This window comes from Amblyomma mixtum, chromosome 1, assembly GCF_055824585.1.
Source record: "Amblyomma mixtum isolate Tamu chromosome 1, ASM5582458v1, whole genome shotgun sequence".
Lineage (NCBI taxonomy): Eukaryota > Metazoa > Arthropoda > Arachnida > Ixodida > Ixodidae > Amblyomma > Amblyomma mixtum.
The window spans coordinates 137170416-137195023 of record NC_143012.1 but is presented as its reverse complement, the minus strand read 5'-3'; the positions used below and the strand labels follow the sequence as shown (position 1 = coordinate 137195023).

At 44.5% G+C, this 24608-nt stretch overlaps 1 protein-coding gene across 5 annotated transcripts; it reads left to right on the top strand.

Moving 5' to 3' along the window:
• Nucleotides 1-715: 715 nt before the first annotated feature.
• On the top strand, nucleotides 716-24531 carry LOC149367702 (lipopolysaccharide-induced tumor necrosis factor-alpha factor homolog). 5 transcript variants are annotated; one of them, XM_089557106.1, is made up of 5 exons: nucleotides 727-853; nucleotides 924-1070; nucleotides 12972-13059; nucleotides 15235-15505; nucleotides 23211-24531. In XM_089557106.1, exons 2-5 carry the CDS (start codon nucleotides 1065-1067, stop codon nucleotides 23317-23319), a joined length of 474 nt encoding a protein of 157 aa, XP_089413232.1. In that variant the 5' UTR covers nucleotides 727-853; nucleotides 924-1064; the 3' UTR covers nucleotides 23320-24531. The 5 variants fall into 5 exon arrangements, with proteins under 5 accessions (XP_089413239.1, XP_089413232.1, XP_089413255.1 ...); XM_089557113.1 differs by lacking the exon at nucleotides 924-1070 and having other exon boundaries at nucleotides 716-853; XM_089557129.1 differs by lacking the exons at nucleotides 727-853; nucleotides 924-1070 and adding an exon at nucleotides 1104-1158.
• Nucleotides 24532-24608: the final 77 nt, after the last annotated feature.

The following is a 24608-nucleotide window of genomic DNA, read 5'->3' as shown; positions in this document are numbered from 1 at the left end:
CGGAATAATTTGGTGAGAATTTGGTTGCGTTAAGGATTCTAAGGGAGGTGTTTGTAATTCGCCCTTTAGCGAAATTATTGATACCCATTTTGGAATCGCTGAGGATGATGCTCCCTTGGGCCTCTTCTGCCGTTTCAGAGGATTTCGTTTTGATTGTCGCCGAGACGATGTGGTCACCATTCTCGTTCACAACCACAATTGCAAAGGCGTTGGTATTTTTGTATTCTGCCGCATTTACATAAAGTGTTCCAGCGCACTGTCTGTATTTGTTATGTAAGGCTTTGGCTCGTGCTTGTCTTCTACCCTCATGGTGTAAGGGGTGCATGTTTTTGGGGAGTGGTTTGATTAGTAGGGCCGTCCTATAGTCGCGGGGTAAGTCTACTTTAGCATCGTTATTCGTTGGTTGAAAGTTAATTCCGAGCCTGGTAAGAATACTCCTGCCAGTTCTGGAATTGGCTAATCGCGCTGTTTGAGCCATTAAATAGCACGTTAGCGTTCGTTTCAAAATTTGCATTCGAAACTCGCGCGCTAGGTGATTTTAGGTTTCTTTATTGGCTCTAATAACAATATAAACTTTATTGGTATTTTTATTGGAAATAAATCTAATATCAATGATGTTTTATGAAAAAAAAAATAGATCTTAAAAGAGATACTAGTGTGTCATAACCTGTCGCGCTCTCTGGCGTTCGTTTTAAAAGTTCCAGCCGCAGAGCAGCCTTAGTGCTCGTGAAGGGTGGTGAGAGGAGGCCGCAGTGTGCATGAGGAAGCATTTGTTTTCAGCTGTGCGATCAGTGTGAGCACTTTGGGTTGAAGTAACCGTGTCCGTGTTAGAAAGTTTGTCTGCATTGTTTCGGTAAGCGCTGCTTCCTGTTTTAATCTATTTCGCGGCTCTTTCTAGCGTGTTCTCACTTTCCGGTTTGCAGCCAAACACCGCGCGACGCTCTCCCAAAGTTTGTGTCGGAAGTCCGGCAACTGCCTTCGCTGCTGTGAAAGAGGCGCATCCTGTTTTTCTCCATCGTAACATGTGGTCCTGCAGCTTCTAGCGTATCAAGCGCGTCATCGCGATGCCAGTGAGTGCGCGCGCGCTAGTAGCCGAGTGTTTTGTCTGAAGTAGGTTGTGTGAAGGCCGCCTGCCAGGTCGCCCGTTCGTGCATAGTGGTAGGTGACAACGTATTCAACAGGATCGCGCTAGCGACAACAGCGGGTGTGCCAATTGTGTATTCAGCCCTGTCAAGCTGCTAAAGCCGACCGTCGAGCGACGCGGTCAAGTAGCCGCGCGACGGTGAGTCAGACAGCCGCGTTGCATCGCTCCCCCCTTGCGCTCGTCGTGGAAACACCGCGACGAGGCGACTCGCGGTTGCTGGCACCGTCAGCTTGCACAGTGGCTCATTCAGTAAGGTACGAATGGCCGAGTGGGCAGTGATAATAAGGGAAAGTGCGGACGACCGGGCAGCACGCATTAACATACTTCGGAAAAGAAAAACAGCGCACCCTTAAGACAATGCTGACTTCAGAAGTCGGCGCTGTATCGTCCTATCTTGCCCAGTCCGTGTATTATGGGTGCGCTGTTTCTTCCAAGTATGAACTGCCAACTAGCCCGTTCGACCACCCTTGCAAGACCCATTAACAGCTTCGCGGCTTCGAGTGTGACGAAGCCTATGGCGACCTCCGCGATCGCCGTTGCTTTGAGGAAGGGCGCGATAGTCGAGCTGATGCAGCGTCCGGGAAGCTGATAAATCGCCCCCGGTGACGTCCGATCTCCGTCAGCAGCTCGGCTGTGGCTTGCTGCTGGCACAGCGCTTACAGCGCGGTGGCGCGCAGTCAGACGTAGGCACCTTCGCCCTTCCTGCCGTTTTCGCCCGTCGCGTGTCAGAACGAGGCACTCACTCGCCACTTTGCCTACGGCTTAACGCCAGCTGTTCGCACTGCCCCGTTTAAAGTGCATGTCGTTTCATTTTGGGGTGTCTAGGTGGTTTCGAACAGTCGGAGAACAGAAAAAGTGCGAACCGTGCATGGTAAGCGTTGCAGGAAGAAAGGATGAACATCTTTAGTGTTGATTCTTTTTAATGCTTCCCGCTCAGTGCCAGCGTACGCGAAACTATGGAGACAGGGAAAAGTGCAGTAATCATTCAGGTAACATGAAGAAGCTTCTCAGAGAAGCGTTTAATTGGCTGTGGTTAAGGTGTTATCTCTGTCTGTGTTGGCAGTTCTTACTGCTGTGAAAGCACTTACTAACACTACAGCACATAAAATTTTGCAGTGCCACGATGCTAGTTCACTCCTGGACTGCATATCTGTAAATATGACTGTATGCAACATAGTGGCCCGAAAAATTGCAGAATTTCGTTGTTGCAACATTCTATGCTTTGTGCACACAGGGCAGTCAGGTCAAGAAGCTCTTATGGGAAAAACTGGTATTTTTACGCAGATTCCAGCCAGTTTCTTGCTGCCTACGGTCACAGAAAAAAAAATTAATTTCTGGGCAGTTTTGGGGAGTGTTTTCTAGCATCTGTTTTTTTTTTTTTGTTAATTTTCACAATTTATTCCTCACGCTCCCCCTTAAGTACTTTTGGCACTGAGCTATTTTTTTTTTATTCTTGAGCTCACTTTGTGTTCTGAAAAACAAATCCTGTGTCTTGCAACAACAAAATTCTGCATCTTTCAGGCTATTGTGTTGCTTGCAGCGATATTTGCAGCGCTATCCGGAAGTGAGCTAGCATCGTGGCATTGCAAAATTTTATGTGCCGTGGTCTTAGTAGGTGCTCTCACAGCAGTGAGTTAAACACAACCATTGGCCAAGCACTTTACCATTCCCCTAAACAGTGAAACTGAGAGGGCGATGTGCAATGCTTGCATCATAGTTCATATTGCCGCGAATGTTTGTAGTGTTTGTTTGTTCGTTCTTCAAAGCTGCCGGCACACCGCTTTAGCACTTTGTGGTGCAAGACTAGCCTAGATTTATCTCAATCGATCGCATCCAAGCAGAGCCGAATCAACATTGTTCCAGAGTGTTTTAGTAACTTTCCAAGCTTTATCTCGAAAGTTCGCTATCAGCTTTAAGTTTCGTTTAGAAGCGATTCTCGCTGTTTTCCTGTTCGCAGGACTGCAGTCACCACTATGTGACAATATGTGCCTGTTTTTCAATGACAGACTCTGAACTTCCCAGTTACAATTCTGCTACCCTAGCTTCCGATTGCAGGAGTTCCTAGGGATGCTGACAATGCATGCCAAGCTCATACGGTGCTGTAAGCACTCGTCATAAGTGTGAGGATAGTGGCTGCGGTGTTGAAAACATGCATGGATGAGGGGCAGAGAGTGTTTTGTTTTGTTTTTTCACTCCTTTTTAAGCCATACTCTCCCATGCCCACAGTAGTGGCGATAACCACTGTAAAGTTGCGGCAATTTTCCATCACATAGAACTGCATATATCCAGACCTGCAGCTGCAATGAACTAACACTACATCAGTGAATAAACTGCAAGCCATAGAGTTGCTGCTAGGGTTCCAGGTGATGGTGGTCGGGAAAACCCTTCCGAGTAGAAATTCCGAGCTGACTCCTTTCCACAAGTGATGCAATACCAACTGAAAAACAACTCAGCCCTGTGTTACCTTGGAGGCTACTTCTAGTGATCTTCAGGATGAATCATTTGGTACTCCCTCAATTCCTGAGGCCAGCGTTAAGAACTGCCAACATAGACAGAGGTAATATAACCACAGCTAATTATATGCTTCTCTGGGAAGCTTCTTCATGCTACCTGAATGATTACTACACTTTTCCCTGTCTGCACAGTTTCGCATTCACTGGCATAGGATGCATTATAGAGAACATAAACTGAGCTCAAGAAGCAAAAAAAGAGCTCAGCAACAAAAGTACTTTAGGGGGTTCATGGGGATCAAATTGTGGAAATCTCGAAAAAAAAAATCTCTCTGAGAACTCTGCCATGTTTAAAGACAGGCTATTCTGAGACATTTTTCGAGTGATGATGAAATCGTTGTGCAAGAATTTAAGTTATTTTTCTTGTGTAGTTGGTGTAGCAAGGCCACACCCAAACACATGTTCCTTGAAGCACTCTTGGGCAGAGTCCGCCAACCTGCCTCTTATTTCCGAACATGACCTTCAATGTTTTTGAAGTTTGAAGTTTATTTTTACCACAAAGCAAAAATTGATACATGAGATGTGGTAGGGAAGGTGGGAAAAAAGCTACACATTAGTAGCTTGACTAGCCCCACCTCCCAATAACTCACAGCGGACGCTTTGACAAAGTTTAGTAGCACAGACTAACGCAACAAATATCACGACTACGAAGCTAGTTTGCAAGCAATAGACATCAAATTCAAACAACTCTATTACGTAAGGAATTGGAATGAACAGTGAAGCATTAGCAAGCATTATACAAAAAGTGAATACAAGTCAAGTTTAGAAAGTGCGCGCAATTTCTCTGTTGTGAGGTGGTAGTTATTTAAAATCTGTGGAATGCTAGACTGAACCATCTGAAATCCATAATTCGTGCGAGATCTTGGAACATGCCACAGTTGTCTCTTGTCCCGGTGTTTTGCGCTGTTCCGTCACAAATGAATAACCACAGTTCTGTGTGCCTCATTAAGCGTAAAGATGTGTTTCTTTTCAAATTTCCCAGTGTTGTGAGAGTATGTGTGCCTTTACGTATTTCAGATTTAAGTGTTGACAGTAGCTTAAGGTCATACAGGTTTTGTAATTTCACGATTTTGAGTTTAGTGAATAATGGAGATGTGTGGGCATCATAGGCTGCTTTGAAATCACTCGTAGAGCTTTTTTTTTAACTTTTATTAGGTTATACATTGCTTTCATGGTGCCATTTCCCCAGACTAAATGGCAGTAGCGCAAATGTGATTCGAACAGAGCTACATATATTAGACGGTTTTGTTGGATCGAGAGAAAAAACATACACTTCCTTAGCATACCTAAAGCCTTTGAGAGGTTAGTGCACAGGTAGTCAGTGTGGTGGTCCCAAAGCATAAATTCATTAAATATTACTCTCAAGGATTTAGCATCAGGAGAGATTTCAATAACAGTCATTTAACTTTAGCATCTCATCAAAGGTTCGTGGGACAGATTTTGGACGGAATAAGACAGCTTTTGTTCTAGAACAGTTTATTAGTAATCAATTACCGAGAGACCGTGCACTAAGTTTACTCAGAATAAGATTTCCACGCTTTATTAGGTCATTAGCATCTGTTCCTGTTAAAAAGATACTTGTGTCATCTGCATACATAATATAATTAGCGGAGTTTTCAATGTTTACGAGATCGTTCACATATATAATGAACAAAAGCGGCCCCAGGATACTGCCTTGGGGAACGCCACATTTAATATCACGGGCAGTTGATAATTCTCGGTCAACGCAAACGTATTGATACCTTCCTGATAAATAGCTCCTTAACAAATCAGCTGTTATACCTCGAATTCCATAACAAAACAGTTTTTCTAACATAGTAGTGTCATTTATTCGGTCGAAGGCTTTCGAGAAATCGATAAAAATACCTACTGTTAGCAGTTTATTCTCAATGTTGCGTAGTATTAATTCCTTCTGGTGTGACAAAGCTACCTCCGTTGATAAACCTGGTCTGAAACCATACTGAGCTGAAGTAATAAGGGAATGCCAATCGAGGAAAGTGAGGAGCCTTGAGTGAATAATTTTTTCTAACGGTTTCGAAAACAACGGCAAAATAGATATAGGCCTATAGTTACCTAAATTATTTTTGTCGCCGCTTTTGAACAAGACTATTACTTTTGCTATTTTCATTTTCTGAGGAAATATTCCGGTACTTAAAACTAGATTGTAAATATGCGTTATGCATGGAGCGATAATGTCTAGCACGAAAATGGCTGGTTGCAGTTTAATACCATCAATATCTTCACATTTGGTTTTCCTAAGTGCAATAAATGCATTAAAGACTTCGTTGGTGTCTGTCGGAGTTAAAAATAATGATGATTGAGAAGGAAGTCTCAAATAATTATGTATAACAGGATTATGGGAACTCTGAGGAAGAGATGTGAAATATTTGTTGAAAACATTTGCTAACTTTTCTCTCTTTAGTTTCGTGTTATTTATAGTTAACTCTTTCAAATCAGAAGTCTGGTTACGAGAAAAGATAACCGAAGAAAGCTGCTGCCATAGATGTTTAGTGTCCTTGATACCATCAAACATGTTAGACAAGTAGTTGCTTTTTGCATGCCGAAGTTTTTTGTTTAGTTGATTTCTGTATTTTTTAAATGCCTGTAATGTATCAACATCGCGGTTTTTCAGAAATGCATTGTACAGTTTATTCTTTTGATTTATCATTTTCAACAAGTGCGGTGTCATCCACGGTTTACGTGCTCGTGTCGGTTTCACAACCTTCTTGTATGGAAAATTCTTTTTGTACAGGGTGCTAAATACATCTATAAAGGTATTAAATGCTGTTTCTGTGGAAGAAGATGAGAATACGTTGTCCCAATTTGTTTGGCTAACTTCGTGCCTAAACCGACCCAAAGTGACTGTATTTATGTCCTGAACAAAAGTTGATTGTATCGATTTACAACCAAGTCCTTTTTGCTTCTCTGCAATTAGATAAATTGGCAAATGGTCACTGATAGATACTTCAATTGTACCTGCACGCACACTTTCTTGTGGCATATTTGTTAGAAAAACATCAATAAGTGTAGCAGTGTTCGAAGTTACGCACGTAGGAACAGTGAGCACATTTGTTATGAAATATGAATCAAGAAGCGTGGACAGTTCAATTTGACTGGAAGTTTTCTGCAGTATATCAATATTTATGTCACCGCCAAGCACTAATGTATAGGTATGGGTTAAGACAAATGGAAAAAAGTTCATCTAACAGCAGTAAAAGCCTTTCAACACAACCATCAGGGGGTCTGTAAAGGACAACAAGAATAAAGCTCCCTGACTTCACACAAACCATTTCTGAATCAGGCTCGGAATGAGAAAATTCTTCAATGTATTCATAACTTATCCCTTCTTTCAAATACAAGCAAACACCACCACCTCTTTTTGTTTTCCTGTTTAAAAAAATATTTCTGTATCCCTTGAGATGAAACACATCCTCGTCGTTTGCAAACCATGTCTCTGTCAACATGATAGGTGTGAATGCACTGGTCACGTTTTCTAGAAAAACACAAGATTCATCGTATTTTCTCTGCGCTGACTGCATCTTCAAATGCAGAAATGTAAGAGGTGACACAGGCAATTGATTAACTAGCAGATTATATACCAATGGGGAAACAGAAAAATTGTCCTTGACTGAAAAAAATAAACACTTGCAAGGAAAAAAATATCATACCAGACTAGCAAGATCGTCCAGGTGTTTGACCACATGAACAGAGCACCCAACTGTTTCACGAAGGAAAACCTTGCCATTTCTACACCAGGCGTACTTATAACCGTTTTGTTTTGCCCACTGTTTGGTTGCAAAGAGTAGCTTCTTGGTTGCATTCGACAAGTTCTCGGCCATGAACACAGAAGGCTCGTTTTCCACGAGAATCTTTCTTTTGGAAAGCCAGTTATCACGCTCTGGCTGATTCAAAAAACGAATGATAACACCCGCCTCTTTGTCTTCCTTCGTAGGAAACCTGTGCAGGGCCCCTATACGAGTAGCAGTCAGTTCAGGCACATTAATCACCTTAGCAACTTCGTCTACCTTACTCATTATGTCCTGGGTTTTAGGCTTGCAAGCCTAAAACCCAATAAATCTCCTGGCATCGATGGAATCCTAATTGCTGATTTATGCAGCAATTTTCATGTCCTTAAATGTGTGTTACTGTCAATACTGAATCATATTATTTCAACAACCGAAATACCAGTCCTCATGAAAACCGTTGTTATTATTCCTTGTTTCAAAAATGGAGCATGCAATAGGGTAGAAAATTATCGACCCATCTCAGTTTTGCCAGTGATATCCAAAATACTTGGAAAACGCTTGCTTCAGAGCATGCAGGGTTTCTTGGATAAACACGGTGTCATTTCAGCTGCCCAGTACGGATTTGTGCAGGGCAGAGGCAGCCAGGTTCTTCTTGAAGATTTCGCTCACACTCTGAATTTGGCTTTCGAGTATAACCAGGTTGCACATGCATTGTTTCTACTCGTGAGTAAAGCATTTGACAGTGTTTGCCATGGCCTGCTCTTAACTAAACTCCAAAATTTAGGATTCAGAGGCTCGTTTTTGTTATTGCTTACCAATTTCTTACCGAACAGACGGCAGCTAGTCTCGGTCGCCAATTTCCGCAGTAGTTGTAGTGATATCAACACGGGTGTCCCGCAAGGATCCATTCTGCGCCCTTTGCTATTTAATATCTTTGTTAATGATCTAGTTGACTCAGTTCCCGGTTGTTTGTTTCAATATGCTGCGGATATGGTTATCATTTCCTGTGCAAAGCACTTTTCTGATGCTATCAATGATCTTCAAAGTACTTTAACAAAAGTTATGGACTGCTTCCTTCAAAATCTTATCAAGGTAAAGTATCCAAAACAAATCTGATATGCTTCTGTAACCCTTTAAAGAAGTTGACGCTTGACCGGTCTTTACTTTTACATTGTGCCCCGTGCTCCTGTACACCACTGGTTTATGCTTCCCGCGTAAAATATCTTGGTTTGCTGTTTGATAGTGACTTAACTTGGAATTCTCACCTTCACCATGTCTGTCAGAAATTACGGGCTCTTTCTTGCTTGCTATTCAATATTAGATACTGCATACCTTTTTCCGTTAGAAAAGCAATAATTCATGCCTTGGGTGACATTGTTTTAAGGTATGGCATAACAGTTTACGGGCATTGTGCGCTTCGTTGGCAAAACAGACTTAACTCCATCATGCGCTCAGTCTTAAAATGCAGTGCTTACGATTTACAACTTCCAAAAGAATGTGACATTGTAAGTTTTCTAAGGCTCCCAAACTTTAATGCTCTCTTATTTGAAATCGTTGTACTCACATTTTTGGGATAGTGCGCATAAAGTTGAGTGTGTTCCGAGTAGATCTCTCAGACCAAAAGAGAGATATAGCATTCCCCTCTGTTCCACTCGCTATGGTAAAAGAACTTGAGCATTCTATGTTCCTTCATTACTAAATGTGTTGCCGTCAAGTGCATTTTCTGTGAGTACAAATTATAAACTAAAAAAACTATTGCGTTCATCTGTTTTCATCTGACCTTTAACTTTGTGTTGAAGTTTATTGGTATAATTTATCACCTGTTTTGTCGCGTCATTGCTTTCATGGTCATATATTCCTAGACTTTCATTGCCTACATTGCCTGATGTGCATTTGTTGTTGATGCAGTTTAGTGGATTCAGCGTTTTTTCTAGTTAACTGTGAAATGTGATGTGTTCAACATTTTATTGGTGTCCTGCCTTTCTGTTGTTTTCTGTTATTCTTAGTTCGTAAAGCACTGCACGTGACTTGCCGCTGCCTGCCAGGCGCTGCCATACAAGCCCAATGAGGCTTCGGCAGGCCTGAATCTGTAAAGTGTCTTTTGCAGTGCAGAGTAAACTGATTGATTGATTGATTGATTGATTGATTGATTGATTGATTGATTGATTCATTCATTCATTCATTCATTCATTCATTCATTTGCAATTTTGACTGGCCTATCTCTCAGTGGTGCAAGTGTTCTGCTTTCTGAGCTAGTGCAATGCAACCACGCTACTCCAGCTCTGATTTAGGTTCTGGTTTGGGTTAGCTGGTTTCTGTAGAGACGGTACTAAAAATGAGGATGATGGAAAGGCACACTTACAGAAAAGACGGGCACCATTCTGGTTCAGCTAGTTCTTGATTGTAGAAACATCACCAAAAAAAACAAGGATGACGGAAAGGCACACTTACGGACAAAACGGCGCCCACCTTTCTGTAAGTGTGACTCTCCATTGCCCTCCTTTTTTCGCACTATAAACATGCCCATTTCAACAGCAGTACTTCTAGAAATGATGTCGTTTTGCTCACTCAAAAGTAAGCTCGCAATTGGCCTTTTGTTTAGTTCATCTTTTTTGTTGTACAGAAGCGTGCAAAGTCAGTAGAAAAGGGTATTGTGGATTTTCAAGTTGCCACCAGTGCTGTCCAAAGCAGGGACTCGTGTAAGCGCAGCAGTCGCCCTTGTTGTCTGCAGCTGTTATTCTTTTCCAGTAAAGTACGATTTTTCTACCGCCGGCATCTAGCGCAAGAACAAATGTGTCAAGGAGCTGTCCTTCATTTAATCTTACCTGATGTCATATATCAGTATCACAATCCTCTTTTCTAACAAGATGTGGCACCCTCTGGGAAGTGTACCAAGATTCGTCAGCTCACCGCACAACTGGTTGAAAATAGCTGCACATGGCACATGCAGGCGCAGTGTGGTTCCACAAGATGCCAGCCGCCACCATCTGTCACTTGCGTCTGTGATAGCACAAACTAGGCGTGCACAGTGATAAACAGGTGGTTTGTTTTCAATCAGTGAATTGCGGGAGAGGGCGACAGAGGAAAGGCGCACATGCGAAAACGGCGGTCTGTACTCTTGCCAAGCTGTGTGTCATCCTTTCTTGGCACTGCTCGAGGTACGCACTGTTTTATTGCATCACTTCTCATGCTTTGTATGAGCCTCCATCTCCTGTTTTGCCTCTTTACTTGTTAAATACACCCGTCGTGGTGGCTCAGTGGTTACGGCGCTCAGCTGCTGGCCCGAAGGATGCGGGTTCAATCCCAGCTGCGGTGGTTGAATTTCGATGGAGCTGAAATTCCAGAGGCCCGTGTGCTGTGCGATGTCAGTGCACGTTAAAGAACACCAGGTGGTCGAAATTTCCGGAGCCCTTCACTACGGCGTCCCGCATAGCCTGAGTTGCTTTGGGACGTTAAACTCCGATAAACCAAACCAAAGTTGTTAAATACTGACAGGCTGCATAACTTTCAGGTGCAGCCAGGTTATCAGTAGCAGCTTACTAGTATCCTGAACAGAAAATGTATATCTTACTAGTACACACCTATGAGACAGAAACTTTGAGGCTAATGAAAATGGTTCAGCTCGAATTTAGGGCAATGCAGTGAGCTGTGCAAAGGAAAATGATAGGTGTAATGTTTACAGACAAAGAATGGGTGAGAGAACAAACGCAAGTTAATGATGATGTAATCAAAATCAAAGAAGGAGAAAGAAATTGGCATGGATGATGTAATACGAAGGTAAGATAGCGAATGCCGTTAGGATAATGGAGGGGATTCACAAGAAAGTTAGGTTGGCGGATAAGATTGCAAAGTTTGCAGGTGCATGTTGGCTGAAGTTTGCACAGCACTGGGTTCACTGGGAGGTATGTGGCAGCGGCCTTTGTCCTTCAGCGGATGTAGTTGGGCTGATGGTGGCGCATCGTAATGTGCTTTTTTGGAGCAGAAAGGATGTCCCACAACAGCACATTTCTATTTATTTACTTATTTATTTATTTACACCTACCTTACAGGCCTCTGGAGGGGCATTGTGTAAGGGGCGTCAAATACAGAAGTTTTTGTAAAATAGTTTAGAAGCAAAAAGCCTAGTAAAAGTGCAGCAAAACAGACAAAAACAAGTGAGCTCAGATAACATATTGTCACTCGCTACACATGGCCCCTGAGGAACAACGAAGGTGTGCGCACGCTGGAAGAAAAAGAGGAAGTCCAGTTTTCTGCCGCTGGCGCACCAGGCTCTGGTGGACCTGTCTTGTAAATAGCATTTGTGAATAGAACCTGTAACAATATCGCAGTTCACAAAAATCGGTAAAGGTAGAAGGCTACTATGTGTCATAGAACAAAAAATGGGTGAAATACAGAGCTACACAAAAGCAAAAGAAAACATTTCAGGTGTACATGAGGGTAGCTGCACATGAACAGATCCAATGAGGCAAAGTCTCAAACAGCTGAAAGCAAAGCTATTTGAATCATGATTATATAAATGATGTGCTAAGCGTTATCAACGAAGTGCTTGAGTAGATGTTCGCGAAAGGTGTCATGATTACGCTGCAGGGCGATGCAATCCGGAAGATTTTGTTCCAGAGGCGGATGGCGTGCGGAAGTGACAAGAAGTTGAAAGCATGAGTGCTGCCATAAGTGCGGGCATAGCTGTAGTTATTATGCAATCTGTGTGATAAGTAGGAGGGACGTTGTACTTGTGCTGGCGGTGAATCAGTGGCATGGATGTATTTATGAATGATAGATAAAAGGGCAATATCGCGACGAATAATCAACGGATGGAGTGAAAATTCGATCTTTAGTTGAGTTACACTGGAGTGATAACTAATTTTGCGAAATGAACCGACAAGCCCTATTTTGGACAGCTTCCAACTTCTCTATTAGATATTTCTGATGGGGTGACCAAATGGATGAACCCTCTATAGCATCTATAGAGGGTTCTTCACAACAATGCACATAGGTGCGAGAGAGCGAATGCACTGGGTATCCCAAATAGGAATGTTGCTGCGTGTAGTGTAGTTGTAGGACATGCAGCTCTGAGCTTTTGACCGCATCCAGAGCTCCTGCAATGGGCTGTGTGCTTTTTTTTTTGTTGGTCTTTTTGTGGAGCGCTCAGAACTGAAGAGCCATGCAGCAGGCTGGTGCCTGCATTGCTGAACACATTGCTGGAAACAATCATCATTGGGCATAAATTGCACCACTGGCACACTACGTTTATTTAATTAATGGGTTTTTTTCAACCACCTACGTAATGCCTGTAAAGGGCCTTTAGGGTATGTGAATAAAAAAAAATGACCAAAACTACCGAATCTATCTGTGTCTTATAATGAAGTGTATTCATAACCCTTTTTGGGGTTCGTTTGTGTGATCAGGGATGATTTTTGCGTGAATTGCTGCAAGGGCTCATAGGGTCACTGTGGCCGGTGAGAAATTGTCCCTTGTGGGATGCCCTTTGAGGGTGTGATAAACGATGATGATGTGGTGCTCCTAATTCTGCCTGTCAAATGGCCTTGCTCATGTGATCTGCTTGTCGTGTAGGCAATGGCAGAACCAAGCAAGGTGCCTCCACCCGGTTACGCCGATCCACCGCCTTCCTACCAAGCCTCGGTGCATGGCTTCCAGCCCCGTGAGTACCTCACCGTACAGGCCAGTGTTGCATGTGCTGGACGTTCGTCCTGCAGAGTGCCTAATTTGGCTGATGGTAGCATGACATCTTGTGGGCCAGTGGTAGCGGCATTGCTTCCTTCTGTAGCAGAGTGTTTGCGCAACTTTTTTATTTATTGCTTACTGCTACCAGCCTTGTAATGCATTCGCATGAGTAAGAGTAAAATTGGTAAATCGGTTTTTGAGGAAAGGAAATGGCGCAGTATCTGTCTCACACACCTCGGTGGACACCTGAACCAGGCTGGTAAGGGAAGGGAGGAAGGTGGGAGTGAAAGAAGAAGCAGAGAGAAAGAGGTGCTGTAGTGGAGGTCTCCGAATTATTTCGACCACCTGGGGATATGTAACGTGCACTGACATCCCTCAGCACACGGGCGCCTCTTGCGTTTCGCCTGCATCGAAATGCAGCTGCCTCGGTCGGGTTTGCAACCAGGTACTCCGGCTCGGTAGACGAGCGCCACTGAGCTACCACGGCGGGTAGGAGTAAGAGTATAAGAGTAAAAAATTAATCTGAGTCATCATCGTCATCAGCCTGACTACACCCACTGCAAGACAAAGGCCTCTCCCAAAAAGGTGCCCGATATAAAACTACCGTATTTTCCGGTGTATAAGACGCGGGTTTTTTTCAAAAATCTGGCTGGTGCGTCCTATACAAGGGTGCGTCTTATATGCGAATTTTCCGGGGTTTTTTTGCGAGTTCAGAAATTACTCAGGTTCATGTTCAAGCTTTTTTCACCGAAAAAATATTACTACCAATAACGCGGTTGTAACATGGTTAATACTTCAATACCGCCGTGCGCAACTTTTTTAGGTGAACTTTATCATGAAACGGCGGGGTTGACCACTTCCGGGATCTTAAACACGCGGCAGTTTCAGAGAGCTCAAGCAAAGGTAATGTGAAATGCCAAAAGATGGCGACAGTCACGCTTCTCGCCATTGTCAAGACAAGCCAAGAGAAGCCGATGTTTTTTTTGTCACCCTTTGCAAGTACTAGTGCAAAGAGAATGCTTCAGCCGCGTTGCCTTTTCGATAGCGCATCCGAAGATGAAGACTTTGAAGGTTTTATGTAAAGATAAATTGTTGTGGACATAAAGAGAGTTCTATCGCTTTTTTTTCTTTTGTGCTAAAACGTGGGCGGGTATGGCGTGAGTGTTGCCTTTTTCGATCACTTAGCGTTGCTTAAGAACTTCTCCCACGTACGGTGCATTTTGCGATGGTCGCATAAGCATGCTTAATTAAGCCTCTTTCATGGTTAAACTGCGCGAAGAAAACAAGGACAGAGACAGAAACACACGTACACACTGAGCGCAGAACTTCCAACTTTTATTCGAAAAACGCTTCGGGCATTACCTTTTATACGCTTTAAACAACCACCACATGACACAGCCGGGATAAAAACCGATAAGTATTGACAGTAACGTGTCTCTGTCCTTGTTTTCTTCGCGCAGTTTAACCATGAACGGAAAGAACGAACTAGCCCGCCAGAAGACTAATCTTAATTAAGCCTCACTAGCCTAACTGGGTAAATTGGGGTGCGTCTTATACACGGGTGCGTCTTGTACACCGGAAAATACGGTATGTGTGATTTCCTGCAATTTTGACGAGTCACATGCACTGGAGGGATTACTTTGCCTGAAATCTTTTCAAAAGCGCTGTATTTTATTGTGATTTAGGCAAAATTTGTGGCGCGCATTTTTGTTGCCTTTTTGCCGCGTAGGATGGTCCATCTCTTAGACAATTATTAAGATAAATTTTTCTTGTGTTTGTATTCTTTCAAGAAACCCAGGTGGCAAAAATTTCTCTGTACCACTGCACTGTGGCGTCTCTCATAGCTGACACACTGCTTGAAATGAAATCAGTTTATTTTCTACCTTGTAGATTCAGGTGAAGGAATTTTAAAAAAAAGCTGCTTCTGGGTAGTTTGACAAGTTTACAATCCCATTGTTCAGCAAGGAGGGCAGGCGTAACTTGTACAGTTTAGAAAAAGAAAATGAGAGAGAAAATGGCTTGGAGAAACAGAGGAACACAGGAAGGACACAAATCAACCTAAACCGTGTTATTTAATTGCATAGTGCAAAAGTGCACGGTGCAAACGGGAAAACAAATCGAAGTTCGTACGACGCGTGATCCGGTGTTGCAGCTCCCGCCGGCTACCCTCCACCGGGTGCGCAGCAGCCTCCACCACCGGGATTTGTACCGTCGGCACCCCCTGGTGGCACGGGTGCCGCTCCCTACGCGGCATGGCTCCCGCAGGGAACAGCCGTGCCCACCGTGGTGGTCAATGTGGCCGAGTGGGGTCCCTACCCGGTGCAGCTGACCTGCCCCAACTGCGGGGCGCATGTGCTCACGGCCACGTCCACGCGTCCAGGCCTGCTCACCTGGCTGCTCTCGGGAGCCTGTGTCCTATTTGGGTGAGCACTGGGGAACATTCGTTATGCCTGGCTAATTCGGTAAGTCCTCGTTAAGGAGGGAAGCTGGTCTTAGGAAAAAAATCTTTGTTAATGAAGTCACAACAATGCATTCTTCAAGAAACATCTATTTTTGCATGCTGATTCCAAATATGTAATTTAATTTTATGCAAAGCAGGTCCTTGTGCATTTATATAATATGTTATGTAATTTCTTTGCCAAGAGCTTACAATAAATTCTGTTGCAGGAAACTTGCTAGGACGCATGCCATTGGCTTGTCTTGACATCAAACTATGCAATAAGGGTAAAACTATTATTATCCCTATCATAGAAGTTGAGTTACAGGGTTTTGAATTTGCCACTCCACAAACGGCAAGAAACTGATGATTTCAAAATCATATAACTTGGCCTTCTATAACAGGCAGGATGATAATTTCACCCTTATTGCATAGCTTGATGTCAAGAAAAACCAGTGCCGTGCAATCTAACAAGTGTCCTGCAGTAGAATTTCTTTCAAACCCTCAGCAAAAGTTACCTAACATATTGCACACGTGCACAAGGACTTGTTGTACATAAAATTTAATTACATATTTAGAATCAGCACCCAAAAATGCATGTTCCCTGAAGGTTTCGTAGTTACGACTTCATTAGTAAAAATTTATTTCTAAGACCCGCTTCCCCCCCTTAATTGAGACTGTCACCAGGGTGCCACCAAACGTCCATGCGAGTCTCTGGCGTCGGGGTCTGATTGATTCGGATGCCCTGGGGGCTGGCACCAGTTCAGACAGACTGCCAGTGTGGCACCCTGTTAAGGTACAACCTGCCCGACAAGAGTGTGTCTGAATATTAGTCCTCGGGCCGGAATTGTATAGGTGCCTTGTCGCCCTGTCGCCTCTGCTTTCAGGGTGGGCACACCCTTTGTACACCCTGCATTGCCGTTTCCCCCTCGCAGCATGTTGAGTCCCACGCGCCGGTCACGTACTTTCATCTGGCATGGTGTCTATGCAGATGCATGGCGACTGCAATAATGCAACTGAACTGGAAATAAACACCACATAGTTGTTTCACTTGTGGAAATAATGTTGTGGCACTTTTGAGTGTGTGCTGTGCATGGTGCACTTGCTCCGACTGCCCAATTGACGCCAATTGACTGCCCTATTAACGTCAATTGACTGCCCTATTGACATCAATTGACTGCCCAGCAATGCACCAGGTGGCGCGTAAGCAGGAACAACCGGCTGAGGTCGTGGCCGGACGACTGCTTCAGCATATGTCAGCGGAGCACTGACCAGAGGGGGTGGATCAGTCGGCGGCAGGACCTCAGCTACCTGCTCCTGGATGACGCGCTGAATAGAAGGCGACAGTGATGGCGTTGGGGTGGGTTGGCAGGTAACCAGAGATAATTGACGGGCGGCCTCCTCCCGCACAAACTGCTGGAGGTGCTGAAGAAGGGTCGACCGATCGTGGGCAGGACTGCCTACAGCCAAGCTCGAAAGGGTGTTGTCCGGGCAAATGGTACGGCGGGTGACATGACACTCTTTTCAGAGCTCATCATAGCTGTGATGCAAAGAGACGACATCAGACACTGTTTCAAGATTTTTTTAAACGCATCGTCCTCAATCCCTTTAAGAATGTTTTGATTTTGTCAGCCTCGCTCAATGGATGAATTGAGCCGCCTACACAAGTCAATGACGTCCTCGATATAGCTTGTGAAGTTGTCGCCATTCTGCTGGGCGCGACTGCGCAACCGTTGTTCAGCTCAGAGTTTTCGGAGAGCGGGGCAGCCAAAAACATCAGTCAGGCTGGTTTTGACAGCTGCCCAAGTAGAAAAATGGTTTCGTGGTTGCAGAACCACAAGTTGGCAACGTCGGTCAAATAAAAGATGGCGTTCATGAGCTTAAAGACGTCATCCCATTTGTTGTAGGTGCTCAAGCATTCATAGGAGGCGAGCCAGTCTTCTGTGTCAGTATCGTCAATGCCGCTGAAGATCACAGGGTCACACTCACGCACAGCACCGGAACAAATGACAGCGGTGGCAACGGGCTGGGCAAGTTGAGCTGGGGTGTCTGGCATCGTGGTAGAGACTGGTAAAGTCTGAGTGCATAGCTCCAGGGTTAGAGCCTCCACGAAATGTAAAGAGACGAATCAAACTGGAGGCCACAATCTTTGTTAGCACGGCGTAGCGCAGTAGTCCAGCATTTGTGAGCGCAAAACTGAGCTTCGTCACCTTAGTCTTCCTTCTGCTTTTTTCCTCTTTGTCAACGCTGGCCGCTCTGGCATCAAACTGGTCGCATGGTGCGCAAAGCTATTGCGCGACGCATAGAAGCATAAGTTTGCCATGCAGCCCGAGAAGCGCAAGCACAGTCCTTGTGGCATCATCATCATCATCAGCCTGACTATGCCCACTGCAGGGCAAAGGCCTCTCGCATGTCTCTCCAGTTAACCCTATCCTTTGCCAATTGCACCCACCGTATCCCCGCAAACTTCTTAATCTCAACCACCCACCTAACTTTCTGCCGCCCCCTGTTGCGCTTGCCTTCTCTTGGAATCCACTCCGTTACCCTTAAGGACCAGCGGTTATCTTCCCTTCGCATTACATGCCCTGCCCAAGCCTATATCTTTCTCTTGATTTCTACTAGGATGTCTTTAACCCGCGTTTCTTCCCTCACCCACTCCGCCCGCTTCCCATCTCTTAACATTACACCTATCATTTTTCTTTCCATAGCTCGCTGCGTTATTCTTAACTTAATCGAACCCTCTTTGTTAGCCTCCATGCTTCTGCCCCATAGGCGAGTACTGGTAATATACAGCTGTTGTATCCTTTTCTCTTCAGGGATATTGGTAAACTGCCATTCATGATCTGTGAGAACCTACCGTACGCGCTCCACCCCATTTTTATTCTTCTACTTATTTCCCTCTCATGATCCGGATCTGCGGTCACTACCTGTCCTAAGTAGCCATATTCTCTTACTACTTCCAGCACCTCACTACCAATTGTGAACTGCTGTTCCCTTGCTAGACTGTTGAATATTACTTTGGTTTTCTGCATGTTAACTGTACAACCGACCATTCTAATCTGCCTCTCTAACTCATTGATCATGCTTTGCAGTTCATGTCCTAGGTGACTTAGTATGGCAATGTCATCAGCGAATTGCTGATCATTGAGGTATTCTCCATTAATTCTTATCCCCAACTGTTCCCATTGCAGGCCCCGGAATACCTCCTGTAAACAAGCGATGAATAGCATTGGCGAGATCATGTCTCCCTGCCTGACACCTTTCCTTATTTTAATTTTATTGCTAACTTTATGGAGAACTATGGTAGCTGTGCAATAGTCATATGTTCCAATAATTGCACATAACACTCCTCTACACCCTGATTCTGCAATTCCTGCATGACAGCTGAGGTTTCCGCTGAGTCAAATGCTTTCTTGTAATCGATGAAGGCTTATATTGTGACGCCCATGAAAAGGCGATACCTATTCTGCATGGTCGGCGCTGTTGACTTAGTCGAAGTTGAGGAGAACGAGCTTCTTGGCGTCTCGTGCTCGGCAAGCGGACCCAGCTGTTTTCTATCCTTCGTCTCGGTCTTAATAAACCCCTGGACGTAACATCTTGGTGGAGGTGCCGGGTATACTGGTTCCCCGAAGACGGATCCTCTGCTGCAACCTCGTTCTCCTCAACTTCGACTTAGTCAACAGCGCCGACCATGCAGAATAGGTATCACCTTTTCATGGGTGTCACACTTCCCCCAGAGGGGTCGGTTATATTCTGTGCATTTCTCTGTCGCCTGATTGATAGTGGGAATATGGTCCATTGTCGAGCATCCTTAACGAAAGCCTGCCTGATCAATTGGTTGATTGAAGTCTAAGGCTGTCCTGACTCTACTAACGATTACTTTAGTAAATACCTTGTAAGCAACTGACAGTAAGCTGATAGATCTTTAATTTTTAAAGTCCTGGACATCTCCTTTCTTATGAATTAAGATAATGTTAGCGTTCTTCCAAGCTTCTGGTGCACTCGAGGTCACAAGGCATTGCGTATACAGGGTGGCTAGTTTTTCGAGCACAATCTCTCCTCCATCCTTCAACAAATCTACTGTTATCTGATCCTCACCAGCTGCTTTCCCCCCTTTGCATTGCTCCGAAGGCTTTCTTTACTTCCTCCTTCGATTTGGCGGGATGTCCCATTGCTGTGCTCTACTGCCTCTCTCAGTAACATTCTGATTGTAGTCGCTACTGTATAGATTTGTGTAGAACTCTTCTGCTATTTGAGCTATGTTATCCATATTGCTAATGACATTGCCCTCTTTGTCTCTTAGTGCATACATCTGCTTTTACCTATGCCTAATTTCATCTTCACCATTTTTAGGTTACCTCTGTTCTTTAGAGCATGTTCGATTTTCTCCATGTTAAACTTCCTGATGTCAGCTACCTTGCGCCTATTTATTAACTTCGACAGCTCTGCGAGTTCTATTCTGTCTATGGAGTTAGACGTCCTCATGCTTTGCTGTTTCTTAATCAGATCTTATGTCTCCTGAGATAGCGTCCCGGTATCCTGTCGAACCATTCTACCACCTACTTCTACGGCACATTCCGTAATGATATCTGTGAAACGATTCTTCATTGTTTTAACATTACGATCGTCATCTTCAGTTAAAGTGGAAAATCTGTTCTGCAGCAAAATCCTAAATTCCTCTACTTTCCCTCTTAATGCTAACTCGTTAATAGACTTCCGCTTCACTAATTTCCTGCGTTCCCTTTTCTAATCTAAGCTAATGCGAGACCTTACCATTCTGTGGTCGCTACAACGGACCTCTCCGAGGACCTCTACAATGCCAGGCTGAGTGCACAGTATGAAGTCTATTTCATTTTTAGTCTCACCATTGGGGCTTTTCCACGTCCACTTCCTGTTGGCTCGTTTGCGGAAGAAGATATTCGTGATCTGTAAATTATTTCTATCGGCGAACTCTACTAATAACTCTCCCCTGCTGTTTCCAGAACCTATGCCATAGTCACCTACCGCCTGGTCTCCAGTCTGCTTCTTGCCTACCTTCGCACTGAAGTTGCCCATCAGTACAGTGTACTGTGATTTTACTGTGGTCATCACCGATTTCACGTCTTCATAGAAGGTTTCAACGATCTGGTCATCATGGCTTGATGTAGGCGCGGAGGCCTGCACCACCTTCAGCTTATGCCTCTCATGAAGCCTAATTACGATAGCTGCCACTCTCGTTAATGCTATAAAACTCCTCTATGTTGCCAGCTATATCTTGATTGATGAGGCATCCCACACCTAGTTCTCGTCTGTCTGCTAATCCACGATAGCACAGTGCGTGCCCGCTCTTTAGGACTGTATACGCCTCATCTGTCCTCCTAACCTCACTAAGCCCTATGACATCCCATTAATGCCCGCTAATTCCTCCAACAGCACTGCTAAACTAGCCTCACTGAGTAAGGTTCTTGCGTTAAATGTTGCTAGGTTCAGTTTCTAATGGTGGCCTGTCCCGGAGCCAATGTTTCTTAGTTCTGTCAGCTGCTCCGCAGCCACTGGGGACTAAGGGACATCAAATCCAAAGTGTGCCATGGCATACATGCTCTGCGCAGACTACTTGTTCATATCTCTAGCTCTCTTTCTTTAGCTGCTTCATTGTCCTCATGAAAAGGTCACAAGTTCTTTTTTGTACAGAAGTGAGAATTCAGCGAAAGCGCCCATGCCCTCATTGGTGCCAGCCAATTCATATGGCCAGCAGTGGGCCTGGTCTTCAAAGGGGGCCTTCAAACGGGGCAGGGCGGAAACCACGGGTGCTGAGGAGAGTGTTACTTTCAGGATCAAGGGGCTTTACGAACGCAGAAGCTGTGACTGCACCCATGAGCACTAAGTGCTTGGCTACACCATCATCACACCCGCACAGTATGCACCTCAAGCACTGAATGGTAAAGCATGCCCGTCAGTTAATCCTGTCAGCCATTAAAATGTGCTTGTGAATGCATCTCCCATACTTCTGCATACGGATGTTGTTAGTTCTGGATGATACAAATGCCTTTCGCAACCCCCTGAGCTTCATATCATCAAGATTTTACTGCGTGCAGGCATTTACTATTTCGATATCTCTGTTTTCATTCCAGGAAGCAAAACAAATGATCCTGAATTTCAAAGAGCATCACTGGGTTTACAACACACAAAGCTACCTTGTGTGCTTTCTTTCATTGCCAGCTGCCATTGCAGCTGAAGTTGCCTCCTGTGGCTGCATCTGGGCATGGCGAGGGCTTCCATGGTTGTGCAAATGTCACAACCATGCTTGCAAACCATTGCTTGCACCAATTGTGAGCCGCGTTTCAATCCTTGGCAGAGGTGCTCAAAAAACAGCCCGTGAAACCTTGGGAGCTTTCTTTATCAGGAAAGGGGGACAGGACTGCGTTAGTGACACATCTATCGTTCTGTATAATGCCTAGATAAATTTCCTATTTATTTATTTATTTATTTCGTTACTATCAGGGCCGTTGAGGCGTTATAGATAGGAGTGGTAAGTATACTTATACAAATAAAATACAATAAGGAGAGTAGTTAACATAGGTGATGAAGAAGAGCAGATCTAAAAACTTCCGGTTCAGAGATGGAGACGATGCTGGCGGGCAGGTGGTTCCAGTCTGAGCTGGTCTTGGGCAGGAAAGAATAAAAACACTGGTTAGTTCTGCAACTTGGAACACTCACTTTGAGTCGGTGATCAATGCGAGATGATGCATAACTTGGAACAGCGAAAAGACTTTGTTTTAGCGATTGATTTGTGTAATATATTTTTTGGAAAGTGAAAAGTCTAGAAAGATGACGCTGGAGTGAAAGATCTGGAAGGTCTAGAGTTCTCTTCATGAGTGTGACGCTAGAGAAACGCAAGTAGTTAGACAAAATAAAACGGGCTGAACGATTCTGAATTGATTCTAAAGTGTTAATCAGTGACTTAATGTTAGGGTCCCATACAGAAGACACATATTCTATTTTAGATCGGACGACCGTTTTGTACAGTAGTAGTTTTAAACTAACCGGAGCAAGTGAAAAGTTATGGCGAAGGAAACCAAGCATGCGATTAGCATTGTTAGTTGTGTGTTCGATATGCGTTTTCCATGAGAGGTCATTGGTAATGTATACGCCAAGATACTTATATGCAGAAACAAAAGCTAAGGGGGAGTCATTTAGAATATATGGATGCGGGTTAGCTTTGTAAGGTATTCGTGTTACTTTCATTGCTTTACATTTAGATCCATTAAGCTTCATTAGCCAAGTGTCGCACCAAGCAGAAATGTTATTAATGTCAGACTGAAGAACCAAGGTATCGGATGGGCTGGAAATTTCTCTGTATATTACACAGTCGTCAGCGAACAACCTGATAGATGATGTTATTAATAAGATCAGGAAGGTCATTAATATAGATTAGGAAAAGAAGAGGTCCTAGAACAGATCCTTGAGGAACGCCCGATGTTACTGAAGATGTTACGTCTTATATGATTTCCTATGTAATTCCAAGTTCCTCGGTAGGTAGCGCTGGTGCAGGCCAGAAGCATATGTATATGCCTCGTTCTCGTTTCAATAAAGCAGTTGTCAGTAGCGTCCCTGTTCGTCCCGTCTTTTGCGCTAAAATATGCCTGTGAAGTCACTGGTAGCATCGTTGGAACTTGACATGTTGGCGTCATTTTTTTCACTGACCTGCGCAGCTGCTGGCTTGGGTGCTGCCTGATCCCGTGCTGCATTCCGGAATGTCAAGATGTGGACCACCACTGCCCGAGCTGCAAGCGGCACCTGTGCACCTACCGCAGGCTTTGAGCCACAGCGGTCACAGTCTGCCAACCATGGGGACCACCACCATTGCCCAACACTCTCCCTCCAGCACTATCGGTGCCCTGGACGTACGGACCGCAACTCCTTCCCAGCAGCACCAGAACGTGATGGCAGCCACCAGAGGTGTGCCAGGCGGAACAGAGCCGACCACTTCGTGCGTTCCAAGCCATGCACATTCTGCGATGCCTTCCTTTCCACAGCTTGTTCTGCACCTTTCTTCCGGCAGAAGAGAGATGCAGAAGGAAGGACCTGCACTGTTCTTATCAATGAGTAGCAGAGGCATTGTAAAGTAAGCACCTTCCCGAGCACCACATAGAGTGGACAACTTCCTCTGCACCCATGCAATACTTCCCGGTGATGAGGCACCGTGGCAACTTTGTCATGGGAACAACCCGGAGCACTTTTTTGGAATGCTGAAGTAACCTGTGAAACGTCAGTTGTGCAATATCCCCCTAAGAAGACTGAGCTGCCCAGGGGCTTGTCTTTTCATGAAGATATTTTTCTCATTTATGGCCCTGACTGCTCATCACTGACTTCAGCAAGGTTCTTCACTGCATTCTGAAGAACATTTTGAAGATAACTGCAGTGGAAGACGAAAATGTGCTTCTTAACATAGCTGGCTAGTGGAATGTGGTGTATGGAATGTCATCGTCTCTGACGAATCGTGGACACACTGTAGATGTGAGTAAACTTATTGGTGGCAACCCAGTGGCCGGGCATTGAGACGCCATTGGACATCCATGAGACGTTGCAAACGTCCCTAGGACATCCAGGGCAGTTTCAGTGCCCAATTGGAAGGCTTCTATGGTGAAGAAGCAGACTGAAGCTGTTGACGGAAATTGTAAATGGAAGGACATCAGTCTCACCTGCCTTAGAACAGGTGGAGTACTCCTGAAGGCATGAGGGGAACAGCACTCATAACCGAGTTGATGAGCTGCAGGGAGTCAGAACGTCATATTGCAGCTGCTGTTGTAGTGCTTGAAGTGATCGAACTATGTGGGATTTAGTTGGTCAAAGTTATCAAGACTCCTTTTGTGAAGAGGTTATGTCTCAACTCTAACCTCTTGCACACAACTTCTTTCTGCTTAATTGTTATATTTTGTTGTAGCAGACTTAGATAACCGTGATCACTGTAGCACTTCTGTCTTTTGTAGACAGTGTTGCATGTTTCAATAAAGCGAAAGTATTCTTCATGCATGCATGCTTTATTCTTTCGGCATCTGCTACAGTGACTCAGTGGCTATGTGGTTTTGCAACTAAGTGCCAGGTCGTGA